Source organism: Diaphorina citri, unplaced genomic scaffold, assembly GCF_000475195.1.
Source record: "Diaphorina citri unplaced genomic scaffold, Diaci psyllid genome assembly version 1.1 scaffold1297, whole genome shotgun sequence".
Taxonomy (NCBI): domain Eukaryota; kingdom Metazoa; phylum Arthropoda; class Insecta; order Hemiptera; family Psyllidae; genus Diaphorina; species Diaphorina citri.
This window is the reverse complement of record NW_007378726.1, coordinates 2,682-16,254: the sequence shown is the minus strand read 5'-3', so window position 1 is coordinate 16,254 and position 13,573 is coordinate 2,682. Positions and strand designations below refer to the sequence as shown.

The 13,573-nt window shown below is 39.0% G+C and overlaps 3 protein-coding genes across 6 annotated transcripts in view; 1 reads left to right on the top strand and 2 right to left on the bottom strand.

Annotated features, from left to right (window-relative positions):
- LOC103515207 (UBX domain-containing protein 1-B-like) overlaps window positions 1–3,352 on the top strand; it is a 5,870-nt gene extending 2,518 nt beyond the window's left edge. For all 4 annotated transcript variants that reach the window (XM_017446558.2, XM_017446559.2, XM_008480135.3 and 1 more), the window contains exons 3-7: window positions 275–484; window positions 757–1,008; window positions 1,276–1,504; window positions 1,825–2,005; window positions 2,384–3,352. In XM_017446558.2, the coding sequence (XP_017302047.1) occupies window positions 275–484; window positions 757–1,008; window positions 1,276–1,504; window positions 1,825–2,005; window positions 2,384–2,433 (922 nt within the window). In that variant the 3' untranslated portion in view covers window positions 2,434–3,352. The remainder of the gene's footprint in view (window positions 1–274; window positions 485–756; window positions 1,009–1,275; window positions 1,505–1,824; window positions 2,006–2,383) is intronic.
- A 1,073-nt stretch (window positions 3,353–4,425) lies between these two features.
- On the bottom strand, window positions 4,426–7,405 carry LOC103515214 (serine/arginine-rich splicing factor 7). The gene is made up of 4 exons (XM_026827972.1): window positions 7,303–7,405; window positions 6,870–7,023; window positions 5,998–6,219; window positions 4,426–4,636 (listed from the first exon to the last, which is right to left on the bottom strand). The coding sequence occupies exons 1-4, from the start codon at window positions 7,364–7,366 to the stop codon at window positions 4,606–4,608; spliced, it is 471 nt and encodes a 156-aa protein (XP_026683773.1). The 5' UTR covers window positions 7,367–7,405; the 3' UTR covers window positions 4,426–4,605.
- A 2,882-nt stretch (window positions 7,406–10,287) lies between these two features.
- On the bottom strand, window positions 10,288–13,234 carry LOC113469929 (the record flags this gene model as incomplete). Its single annotated transcript, XM_026827974.1, has 6 exons — window positions 10,288–10,556; window positions 10,639–10,830; window positions 11,473–11,628; window positions 11,692–11,717; window positions 12,233–12,467; window positions 13,168–13,234. Coding segments are annotated over 6 exons (945 nt in total), but the record flags the coding sequence as incomplete, so codon positions are not given.
- Window positions 13,235–13,573: the final 339 nt, after the last annotated feature.

Here is a 13,573-nt window from a genome sequence, read left to right as displayed (position 1 = left end):
GACTATTTAGTCGTAAGCTCCTTTTTGCATTTTTTTATGACACAAATAAAGTGAATAGAAAAACCAAATAAAACAAATAAAATGAATTTTTTATTTGTCTAAAAAATACAGCTAAAGATGAACTTATGTGGGGAATAAATTCTCTGGAAACAAGATGACCTTGAGGATAGGCCAAATAATGATCATCATAATTATTAATATTAATACTACTTCCATGTATTATTTATTAAGTACTTTTAAATAATATTTCATTACTCTCCTCCCTCATTTACAGAAATGAAGCATTGAGTAAGACAGGTAACAAAGGCTGTGAACAAGCAATGGAATGGCTATTGGCACATGCAGATGAATTAGAATCAGGCAGTAGTAGTCAGAGCTCTGCTACACCTGTCACTCAAAATACGGAGGGTGCAAGTCAAACTGAAGATAAATCAGAAGCTTCAACTGCTGATGGTGCAGAAGCTAAGTCTATCAAATGTGAAGAGTAAGTTACATTACTTACCTAATCTAAAATTTATTGAAACAATTTATCCATAAAAATCACTCTTGAGCATTCTCCTAGTAAGAATAAAATTATCTGTTTTGGGATTTGAACTTACACTGTCTTCATTACAAGGTGTCACCAGTGTGCTACAAGGGCAGGTTAGGCAGGTATTATCAGAGTAAAATCAACACATCTTGAAGTGTTTTAAGTATATGTACAATTGTACATAGTGTAAGTACATACATACTCTAATTTGAATTTCCTTTTTTCAGCTGTGGCAAACTATTCCAAACTCAAGTAGAAATCGAATTCCATGCTGCAAAATCTGGCCATTCCAACTTCAGTGAGAGCACTGAAGAAAAGAAACCTCTTACCGAAGAGGAGAAGGCAGAAAAACTAAAGAAAGTTGAAGACATGTTGAAACAAAAGAGACGAGAAAGAGAAGAGAAGGAAAAATTGGAGGCATTGGAGAGAGAGAAAAATAGAATTAAAGCTGGAAAAGAAATGATAGAGGCAAAGAAAAGGTAACTACTCTGCAATCATTCAGCTAGAAGCTAAAGTCAAAAATAGAAAGATATCAGATACATTGTGTACTGAGGTTCAAGTTCTTGCTTTCCCAAAATTCCCATCATTAATACAACCCATCATTAATACAACTTCTAATTTATTAGCAAGCACCTAAGAGCTATGCCTAGATGATAAATTCCAATAAGAACAAACCGCGTTATAGGCTGCTCGAAGGTATCTTGCTAAAGTCCGATAATCCATGTGTCTTCACTTTAACTTTACAGATTAGAGGACGCAGAAATGAAGAAAATCTTGGAACAGCGCAAGAGAGATAAGGAGGAAGAACGGCTAGCAAGACAAAGGGTGAGGGATCAGATTGAAGCTGATAAGGCAGCACGTAAAGCTAAGTTTGCTGCCCCAGGAGAAAATGTTCCTGCACCAGAGGAGCCTAAAGCTGCACCTACTGTTGTTAAGGCCCCTCCTACCAAGAACTATAACGAAACAAGATTACAGGTAAGAATTTTGAGACAAAAAACTGCATGAATTATTGAAAATTAAAATGATAAGTACAAAGAAATGCATCAACTATTAAATATTTAATATAGTAATCACTGATCAGGTATTTCACAGTTGTAATAGTGATGCACACATGCACATGACAAGAAAATAATAAAAGCCATTTGTGTCGTAAATTTCCAGACGAGAAATTTCCCGTCTTTGTACTAGTAGTTCGTTGAGTCGTGTAGAAAAACGACCTCGAGACGAGAACAAGATGAAACGAAAAATGCACATTTCAAATTTCTATACAGGTTGTCACAATTTTCTTTTCTTAGATAAGACTGACGAACGGTCAAGCATTGACTCAAACGTTTGGAATCAAAGAACCTTTGTCAGCTGTACGAGTATTTGTGGAGCTTAATAGAACGGACGGTGATGCTCCCTTCACATTTATGACCACTTTCCCTAAGAAAATATTCAAACCTGAAGACAACGACCTTCCCTTGGATTCCTTAGGTAACCAACTATAACAGGCCTACATTTGATACTATAAAAACTTTGCATTTGCTATTTGCACTTAGCATTTTGTAATGACGAAAAATAAATAAACTTTCAAAAACATTGAAAAGCCATTTCTTTATCATTTTGTTGCTGCCACGTGACATTATTGTGAAATTTGAAAACAAAACACAACATTAATATCAAAAGAACAAGCCCAACAACATGTAGGCAACCCTGGAAATATTGATTTAGTTTCAATAGGAATTGACAGTTTTAACTTACCTGCGGCGTCTACCACTATTTTTTTTTTTTTTTTTTTCTTTTTTTAATTCTACAGTTGACTGAATCCTTGCCGACATATCTCATCCATTTATATTTTATCTCATTTTTCAGGGCTGGTGCCGAGTGCAGTGTTGATTGTTACTAAAACCATCCCTGTGTAGAATTCTCCTGAGGTTGTGATCGTTAACTGCCTTGGTCTACTGGAAACTGCTTCAGACAGTACACAAGGGACATTTAAACTCAATGGAAAATGAGTAAACATAATTAGGTAAATCTGATGATTAGATCGGAATGAATTGAGTGTATTGCTTGAGTGTAGATAAAGGGGAATACATTTTATTTTTCAAAGTCTTAAAAATAGTATACTTTTTCATGAATAGAACAATTCTTCAAGAGAGCTTGTAGGGAATCGAACCCACGGCCTAGCGCTTACTTGGTAGCGCGTCTACCTTGTAAGCGCTAGGCCGCGAGGTCGATTTCCGGCCCAAGGCGGATTTTATCCTGAACGGATAATGTTCATTCTCGAAACGGCTGGCTTTCTACTGTACCGTCTTCCTTCTCTCTTCGATTTCGGGACGATAATACCTTAGCAGTTACAGATCCCTATCAACCTGTTAAAAAATCCCTCTGGAAAATTGTGGCCAGATTGAAATTCAGCCCTTCTCTTGATCTTCAATACTGCACTAGTTCAAAGAAGTATCCATTACTTTGACCTTTACATTACTCTTCGTGGATTTGACATGGCCCTATCACCCATGGTATAAAAAATCCTGACTTCAAACTATCTCCTTTATGCTAAATAAAAAATAAACTAAACAACTTTATACTCTGCTCTGCTATTATTAATTTATTTTTATTTAAAAATCAGCCAAACAAAATTCAATACGAATGGGAGTTGAAAAGAGATCTCAGTGAACAATAGCAGCATGAGCAACATAAATGCAAAACCTATGGTAGTAGAGAACTTACTAGGAAATATTGTTTTCAATACCATTGATATTGTGATATTTAGATCAAATAGAAGAAACAGACCTCCGTCCTATGATAAATAACACAATATTGAATTGCTTAATATTTTAGAAATCAAGACTGTGATGATTTATTAATTTATTTGTTAAGAAATTTAAGCAAAACCTTTTCAAAATTATATCCATCTCAAAATGCCGTTACTAAATTTTCAAGTTGCTACTTAGACTCAAACCCTGCACCGTAGCGTCGGGGGAAATTACGAGTTTGGTGGGGAAAAGGTGCACACAAATCATTATTGTTAGGATTAAGAACTCTTCTGGGCGGATGCTCTGTATTCGTCTTGGTAAATTTTCAAGTTGCTACTTAGACTCAAACCCTGCACCGTAGCGTCGGGGGAAATTACGAGTTTGGTGGGGAAAAGGTGCACACAAACCATTATTGTTAGGATTAAGAACTCTTCTGGGCGGATGCTCTGTATTCGTCTTGGAAAAAAAGTCTTTGTGAAATATCTTATTGCAAAAAATAAGGGTTGAGATGACATTCTTGATCATTAAAATCTTTCTTTTGTGGGTCATACTTTAATCATTACAATCACGAAACCTGAAAACAAGTAAAACTTGAACATTATCTACCAAATTGGTACATTTTCGTTCTAAATTACTCAAATGCAACGTTCATGAACAGCGTCTAATCATAACTCACCAAACGGAACAGACTTCTTTGGAGTTACCTATTCTGTAATGTCAACACAAAACTTAAAATATCTAAAAACTAAAATGACTCACCTACATTGACCTTGTCATAAACAGGAGATTAAATAAATGAGAGACTTCAATAGAAACGTACAACTTACACATATAGATCACACGTGAGAAAAATCAATACAATTATGGGGATATTGGGAAGTAAGGGGGTAGGAGGTTGAGTAATCCATTTTGGGGGAAAATAGGCGCGACCGAATGGAACCCGCTGTGCTAGGTTTGTAATATAAAAGAGTGGCCGCCGCATTGGTGCTAGTTTTTCATGATGGTGTTGGTCAATGTCCAGCTTTCCATTCCATATAACAGAACTGAGAACACATAGCATCGTAACATTCTCAATTTTAAATTGAATTTTTTAAATTGAATATTTCACAATAAATAAATTACCTATTCTATTATTTTTAATCACTACCTACATTTTGGGGGAAAATAGGCGCGACCGAATGGAACCCGCTGTGCTAGGTTTGTAATATAAAAGAGTGGCCGCCGCATTGGTGCTAGGGGCGTGGCGAGACGGTCGCAATCGGCGCAGTAGTATCACAAGTTCTACTCCAAGTAGTAGAAGAGTAGTAGGTCGCTCACAACTCTTTCACTCTCTCTCTACTACGAGGTTTTGTGTGGACGAAGCGAGAGCCTATAAATACAAAAAGGAAGTCAGTAAAATGTAATGTACCCCCCTTGCATATCCCCCCCCCCTTAAATAATGCTGGGGTGAGAGGGGAGGGGGAACTGTATTTGCAGAGTTTTTCATTATTATTTTTAAGTAATTCATTCCAATTCCACTAGTCATTCAATGAACTGTAGAACATACTCGGAAAACGAGTTTATAATCTAAAATGAGAAAGCTTCTCTTTTATGTGCTGAATATGTTTGCAAAATTTAATTAAAATTGAACAAATCATTCGAAGATTTTTTTTTTTTTAGCTCACTTGAGACTTTGTTAATTTTTTTCAACATGTATAGGAAGACTTTACTTACAAAGCAATAAGAACATAATTTAAATTATTAGTATTATTTGGGGACATTACACTGATGGGCAATTACACCGATGGGTATGGAAACAATTGGAAATTGGTTACATAGGTTGGGTGCCAGTTTTAACTAATTGACCAAGCAAGATTCAGAAGTCCATCTTGTTCTTTATTATTTTCAAATTTCTCGTTAGTTACTGTTAGACCGATGGGTATGGAAACAATTGGAAATTGGTTACATAGGTTGGGTGCCAGTTTTAACTAATTGACCAAGCAAGATTCAGAAGTCCATATTGTTCTTTATTATTTTCAAATTTCTCGTTAGTTACTGTTAAAGGGTGAGTAGATATTGGCGTTTTTGGCTTCTTAAAACTACAATAACTGATGACCATATGATTTAATTAGCAAGTTATGGACTGTGACTGGAATGAGGGAGGAATACTAGTAATTAAATGGGCCACCCAAGGGACGTTTGAGGCTAAAGAAACTATACCTGTTTGACAGTAACTATACCTGTTTGACAAGGAGCTACTTCAGCATGAGATACAGCACTATATTTGGATATTATGTACTAAATTTACATAACAATAACTGATGACCATATGATTTAATTAGCAAGTTATGGACTGTGACTGGAATGAGGGAGGAATACTAGTAATTAAATGGGCCACCAAAGGGACGTTTGAGGCTAAAGAATAGAAAAGTATACTTCTATACCTGTTTGACAAGGAGCTACTTCAGCATGAGATACAGCACTATATTTGGATATTATGTACTTAATTTACATCTTTTTAAAATAAACTTCCTATTTTGCAATTTCAGCAGGAGATTTCAATATTATTGAAAAGTTGGGGTGTGGCCAGTGCTTTTATCAAAACCAACATATAACAGTACCTACCTAGTGCAGCTGTTAAAAGCCACAAACAAAACACAACATTAATATCAAAAGAACAAGCCCAACAACATGTAGGCAACCCTGGAAATATTGATTTAGTTTCAATAGGAATTGGCAGTTTTAACTTACCTGCGGCGTCTACCACCGCCACCAGATCTCCTGCTACGACAGTCCCTTGCATAATGACCACGACCTCCACACTCGTAGCACTTGTCATCAGGGTTGAATGGTCTTCCACGAGCTCGCACTGAACCTCTGTACCCTCTATCTCCCCCACTACGTCCATTACTGCGGCCTCTCATCTTCTGAGGATTAGACATCTCAACTCGAACTCGACGCCCATTGATTTCTCTGGAAAATGTTAGTATTTTATGTTATTAGTTAAACCAGGCCCACAGAATGCATCCTGAACTATCCTCAAGTTAAGTCATCATTCGGTCTCATCACATGTTAGGTACTGCATAATTCAGGTCTACCACTGCCACCAGATCTCCTGCTACGACAGTCCCTTGCATAATGACCACGACCTCCACACTCGTAGCACTTGTCATCAGGGTTGAATGGTCTTCCACGAGCTCGCACTGAACCTCTGTACCCTCTATCTCCCCCACTACGTCCATTACTGCGGCCTCTCATCTTCTGAGGATTAGACATCTCAACTCGAACTCGACGCCCATTGATTTCTCTGGAAAATGTTAGTATTTTATGTTATTACTTAAACCAGGCCCACAGACTGCATCCTGAACTATCCTCAAGTTAAGTCATCATTCGAATCGTCACATGTTAAGTACTGCATAATTCAGGAAGTACCTAGGTACCTATTCTGCTTTATTTATTTATTTATTTTCAAACCAAGGACAGAAAATAATTATAATGACAGTATCTTTTTTACCTTCCATCAAATCTAGTCTCAATATTTTTTTTAATTTTTATAGTTTTTTCTGAGATAATAAAAAAAAAATCATGAGAATCACCAATTATAATGACAGTATCTTTTTTACCTCCCATCAAATCCTCGCACTGCATCTTCAGCATCACGCCTGTCCTCAAATTCAACAAACCCAAAGCCAGGGGGATTTCGGGCAACCCAAACATTTTTGATTGGTCCATAGTAGGAGAATGCATCTTCTATGTCTTCCTTAGTAGAGGATGTGGCTGCGGAAAAAATAGAGAATGAAAAGGTTAAAGAACTATCAGGCAATATTGGTTAGAAGGATAATAGGTTTGGAGAAAGCCAGGTGTTCAGAAAATGTATAAAGTTCACCCTCTTTCAAACAATTCAAGGATTTCCTCCATTCTCACAACAGATAACCTGCTTCAATGGTGTAGGAGGTCTCTGGTATCAACCTCACCTAGTGATTACCTTTCACTTAAGAGTCCATTATTAAATTACAACAACTTATATTAAAGCTTACAGCATAAAACAATACTTACATAGATCACCAACATATATCTTGCAATCATCATTACTGGATCTTCTATCTCTGCCTCTTGACATAATGAGCTAAAACATAAAAGTAATTTCAGTTTAAAATGAGACATCTTGTTCCACATATCTATCTTAGAACATCTATGGGACCTTTTCTGGGTCTACTCACCAAAGGAACAAAACATGGATACAACTAACAGGGAACAGAGTTACAACAACACTTGCCACTACTTTATTAATAAGGGATTATCTAAGAGTCTTGGAGTTGTCATTTCTAAAAAACCTGGTTGGTAGGTACATAGGTAGTTTTACATCTCTCCCCGATCAGGAGCAGGAAACATACAAAAAGTGTCCAGACACCGAGACGTGACTTCGGAACCATCACCATCCATATCAGGAAATGGATTATGTGGGTATAAGGTGCTCACTTGTACAAGAAACAATGTGATGCTCCAACTTACCTTTTGAAACCGAAGGAATGTTGATAGGGCTCTAGATTTTGAATGATGCTAAGCACAAAACTAGATTGATGTTTTCTGGTAATTTATCTGGACTTCTACTACTGCTATTGGGCTCATTCGTCCAGGATGTTGACTGATGAACTCACAAGTAGGTACCTACTCCTTTTCAATTGCTGATGTATTCTCACAGGTGTTGCTTTTGGATTCGGAATCAATTTAGACCTGGCTGGCAACGACAAACAGCAAAATTGAGATTTTTTTCTTTCTCAAACTCAAAAACAGCAAAACTTTCAACTTCAAGAAACTAGAAACTGGAAAAACACGTCACTCACGGGATCTGAGAGAGAGACAGCACACAGGATCACTCTCGTAACCAATGAGATTGAGTAGTTTGTAGTTGTACAGGGCACGGCCAAAACCCGCTTTGTAAATTTCTTAATAGATCCTGAATGTGTTTAAAAATACCTATATTTATTTATGTTTTCATTTCCAATAATTATACTCCCACCATTAAAAAAAATACCCTGAGGACGAGTGAAATTACATGGGATTTTTATTGTCGTCCTCTAACAAACATAAATAGGTACCTATATACTACCAAACTTTAACCGAAGATGTAATCTAAGTACATAACAAAACCCGCTTTGTAAATTTCTTAATAGATCCTGAATGTGTTTAAAAATACCTATATTTATTTATGTTTTCATTTCCAATATTATATTATCAAGAAAAAGAGACAATATGAAACAATTATGTTGGCACCATAATAATATGGACCAATTTGGTCTATTAGATTAGAGGAAGGTACCAGGATTGTAATTTAAAGCAAAAATTTGCAACCCTGACTAACGTTCTTACCTAGGTACATAATATGGACCAATTTGGTCTATTAGATTAGAGGAAGGTACCAGGATTGTAATTTAAAGCAAAAATTTGCAACCCTGACTAACGTTCGTACCTAGGTACATTAAACTTTTTTTTTTCAGAGGTTTGATAGAGGGAACTTTAACATCTAAGGTAGTGAGGTCTTAATATCGTCTCGAAATTGAAGAGAGAAGAATGTGGATAAATACCCGGGTAAATACCCAATTTTTATTTACCCACCCAGTGGGTATTTACCCACGACCCATCACTAGGTACATTAAACTTTTTTTTTTTTCAGAGGTTTGATAGAGGGAACTTTAACATCTAAGGTAGTGAGGTCTTAATATCGTCTCGAAATTGAAGAGAGAAGAATGACAGGATAGGAGGATAGCCAGCTGTTCAAAGAACGAATTTTTCTTCTGAGAAAAATTTGCCCAGGGTGGGAATCGAACCCACGACCTAGGAGGTGCAGAGTGCTAGTACAACGCGCTAACGGCTGGCCCTTACGACGATACAGAGTGTAAATAATTTGTACCTACCTAAAACTATCCTGCGTGATACCAGGTTGCACTTTGACTATATTTTTAGTGCCTATCCAAACCTATTTTATATTTTTACACTAAGTATACCTACGTACCTATTTTTTAAAATATATTTTATTTATTTATGAGATGAACAACATTCTTGTTTCTTTCTTTACAATATAACTACCGAACTACGAGGATAAACATACGGTACCCAAAAAATACAACCATGTGAACCATGTATCCCTTTCAACGAAGTGACGACGAAAAATTCGTTTCGTGCAATGTGAACGAACTGTATCTTGACAGTACACGTAGTATAATCACTAATCAGGCATTCTATCACACCTACACCTACGGTGGGTTTCACCAATGACTTGGTGAGATATTTCACTCATGGAAGAATTTTCAATGATCCACACAGGAGTTTCTAAAAACTCCTTCTTTTTGGATCACTAAAGACTCCTTTTTTCGATGATAATCTCTCATTAAGTCATTGGTGAAATCCAACATACGGTACCCAAAAAATACAACCATGTGAACCATGTATCCCTTTCAACGAAGTGACGACGAAAAATTCGTTTCGTGCAATGTGAACGAACTGTATCTTGACAGTAAACGTAGTATAATCACTAATCAGGCATGCTATCACACCTACACCTACGGTGGGTTTCACCAAAGACTTTGTGAGAGATTTCACTCATGGAAGATTTTTCAATGATCCACACTGGAGTTTTTAAAAACTCCTTCTTTTTGGATCACTAAAGACTCCTTTTTTTCGGTGATTAAAAATTCTCTCATTAAGTCATTGGTGAAATCCCCCGCTAATCTAGTAGTCATCCTCGTCATCTGCCCGCTTGAAGCAGCACCGGCAGCAACAGCGCACAATGAGCCATTCGTTTCGTGCAATGTGAACGAACTGTATCTTGACAGTAAACGTAGTATAATCACTAATCAGGCATGCTATCACACCTACACCTACAGTGGGTTTCACCAATGACTTAGTGAGAGATTTCACTCATGGAAGAATTTTCAATGATCCACACAGGAGTTTCTAAAAACTCCTTCTTTTTCGATCACTAAAGACTCCTTTTTTCGATGATAATCTCTCATTAAGTCATTGGTGAAATTCACCGCTAATCTAGTAGTCATCCTCGTCATCTGCCCGCTTGAAGCAGCACCGGCAGCAACAGCGCACAATGAGCGCAATCAACACGAGCGCTAACAGCGCGCCCCCGCACGCGCCCACCGCTATCAAGCGCCAATTAGCGCTCTCGCCTACCAGTCTCGTAGCGCAAAGGTCAAGCGCTTCATCGCCAGCGGAGAGGTAGGAAGAGCCGTTACCTTTGTGTATGGTGCCGGGGCAATTGACTACGCCATTACAAACGAGTCGAGCTGGTATGCATACACCTGTGGGGGGAAATGAGTTTGATTATTATCGAGCGTTGAATAAAGTCAGTAAAATACCCTGGCAAATAATTGAACAAAGTACCAATTTGGAAAACGCCCCCGCACGCGCCCACCGCTATCAAGCGCCAATTAGCGCTCTCGCCTACCAGTCTCGTAGCGCAAAGGTCAAGCGCTTCATCGCCGGCGGAGAGGTAGGAAGAGCCGTTACCCTTGTGTATGGTGCCGGGGCAATTGACTACGCCATTACAAACGAGTCGAGCTGGTATGCATACACCTGTGGGGGGGGGGAAATGAGTTTGATTATTATCGAGCGTTGAATAAAGTCAGTAAAATACCTGGCAAATAATTGAACAAAGTACCAATTTGGAAAATCCAGCCATTCCTGGAACGAACCTTATCCCTTCAGCGGACCCTTTTGATCGTCATAAATTATGGACACTCTGCAAAAATTTGAGCGATCTGTGGCGTAAGGTCTTGAGAACCGCGAACTCCTTTTAAGCTTTTTCACCCCACAGTATTTTCGTTTTTCGCCGGCCCTCGATCAGCCCCAGGGTGCTCGCTTTTGTGCTGACATTTGGTTTTGGCTACAAATTTAACGAGTGGATGCCGTTCCCACTCAACCTTTGCTATTTCTTTAGCAAGGGAAATTCAGGCTGGTCTACTCCCTGTGTATAGTCCCCCAGTCAGACTAAGCTGGTCTACTCCCTGTCTTAAAGTCCCCCAGCCAGACCAAGCTGGTCTACTCCCTGTTTAAGTTCCTCCAGCTATACAGACTTTCTTCTATCAAGTAAAAAAAGTATTAAAAAAAATAAAAAATAAATAAAATAAAAACAATGTAGGTACGAGTAAATGAGAACGCTTTTCTCCAGGCCAGATTTGTTCTCAATAATTACAGGATTCCCAGGAATTCACCTACCTTTATCTCCAGGACACAGGAATTCACACTTGTTGTCGTCTCCCGTACCATCTTCTATTAGTCGTGACGTCATCACAGTTCCATCCTGATTTCGAGGTAGATGTAGAAGCTCCGTCCAGACTATTTTGAACGCAGCCTTTGCGGGAGTGGTAGGACCTGAGGGGGAGAACAAGGATGTTAGCTCTAAAGAAAAGTAGAAAAAAAAACAATGAAAAATACCGGACTGGATCCGGGTGATTCTGAAACTGAACGGGGACAAATCCGGATAAACGTACAACTTTCCTGGACATAAATTTGGCACGTACCTTAATGTTTGGTTTGGACGTTTCCGGTCTGAATTCCAGAGCCGTCTCCAGCAGATTGTCAAAGTAATGTCGTCCGAATAAAAGCATTCTGCGTACCTATATGTGTGGTTCACGCTTGAAGTCTAAATCGAAAGGGCGGATACTTGTTAAGGGCGGATCCTTGTTCAGAAGTCACGTCAATGGAAGATTCCTACCAAAAGAACTGGCACAAATAATGAACAGTGACCAGTGTTATTAAAGGGTTAGGTGTATCCGATTAGGTGACTTTTTTATAGTCAACAATGGCTGAACCAATGGGATTCCGCTTTGGACGAACACACCATGTTCACACTTGCTCCACAAAGCGGAATCTCACACTCTCATTGGTTCAACCATGTTGACTATAAAAAAAGTCACATAAACGAATACGGCTTATGTTTACAACTTACCTAACAAACCACCTGTTAATAACTTACCTTGGAAAGTACAGTCGCACCACCTGGTTGGGTTTCCCCTGGATGAGATAGGTACAGGACGTATGAGGCGCGTACCAATGAGCGATCGACAGGAAGATCCCCTCTGAATCCTTATTGGCTGCCAGGTCGTCCGCGGTGAGTAACCAATCACAGGTGCCATTCCGAGTCCCCTTGGTCTCTACATGGCCCGGCCAATTACCCACGTTGAAGTGGAAGCCTGTGTTTAGTAGAGGTCCTGGGGAGAGAGTAAATCCTGTCTTAAGAGGGAGCCGATCTGTGAGAAAAACCTGATAGGAGAATGCCAGCCGTACCGTACAGAGAATGAACTTCATCTGTTTAAGATAAAATTCGCCCCGGGCGGAAATCGAACCTGTGACCTAACGCTTATAAGGCAGACACGCTACCTTCCGAGCTAACTAGGTTTCTTGGCTTTAGCTGGTTGAAAGTAACCAATCACAGGTGCCATTCCGAGTCCCCTTGGTCTCTACATGGCCCGGCCAATTACCCACGTTGAAGTGGAAGCCTGTGTTTAATAGAGGTCCTGGGGAGAGAGTAAATCCTGTCTTTAGAGGGAGCCGATCTGTGAGAAAAATCTGATATGAGAATGCCAGCCGTACTGTACAGATAATGAACTTCATCTGTTCAAGATAAAATTCGCCCCGGGCGGAAATCGAACCCGTGACCTAACGCTTACAAGGCAGACGCGCTACCCTCCAAGCTAACTAGGTTTGTTGGCTTTAGCTGGTTGAGTACACCTGAGGAGCTATCATGACCGTCATTTGTGGCGGTTATCATGGCACGAACCTTCGCCCATCTGATGAGAGGCATACTAAGGGATGGGTATGCTACGACACAGACCACGAAAGAACGGTAGCACCGTGTGATAGACACTGAGCTTACTTTCAATAGACGCAGAGGCATCTTTTTCGACTCACCTGCGGCCGAGCTCACAAACTCCACAAACAAATCCTCGCTGGTACCAATGATGGAATAGGGGATTCTTCTTCTTCTTCTTCTTCTTCTTCTTCTTCTTCTTCTTCTTCTTCTTCTTCTTCTAAAATGGAAGCCAAGGAAAGAAAGAGGGAGAGAGAGAGAGAGAGAAGGCGAGGGGAATGAAAGAAAAACCCAATATCAATGTATGAATGCATAAATCAAGAAATCTCTCTCTCCCTCCCTCCATCTCTCTGTCTCTCCCTCCCTCCATCTCCATCTCTCTCTCTTACCTTTCTTTACCCTCCTTTTTTTTTCTTCGAACCAATTTATAATAGAACAAAGAAAATGGAACAAATAGAAGAAGAAGAAGAAGAAGAAGAAGAAGAAGAAGAAGAAAGGAACGAGGAA

Excerpts from the sequence above, each read along its gene's own strand:
- LOC103515214 (XM_026827972.1), bottom strand. The coding sequence starts at position 7,366 with ATGTCAAGAGGCAGAGATAGAAGATCCAGTAATGATGATTGCAAGATA. Across the intron at positions 7,024-7,302 it reads GATATATGTTGGTGATCTAT|CCACATCCTCTACTAAGGAA; the intron begins GTAAGTATTGTT and ends TTTTTTCCGCAG. Across the intron at positions 4,637-5,997 it reads GGCGGTGGTAGACGCCGCAG|GCTCTCGCTTCGTCCACACA; the intron begins GTAAGTTAAAAC and ends TTGTATTTATAG.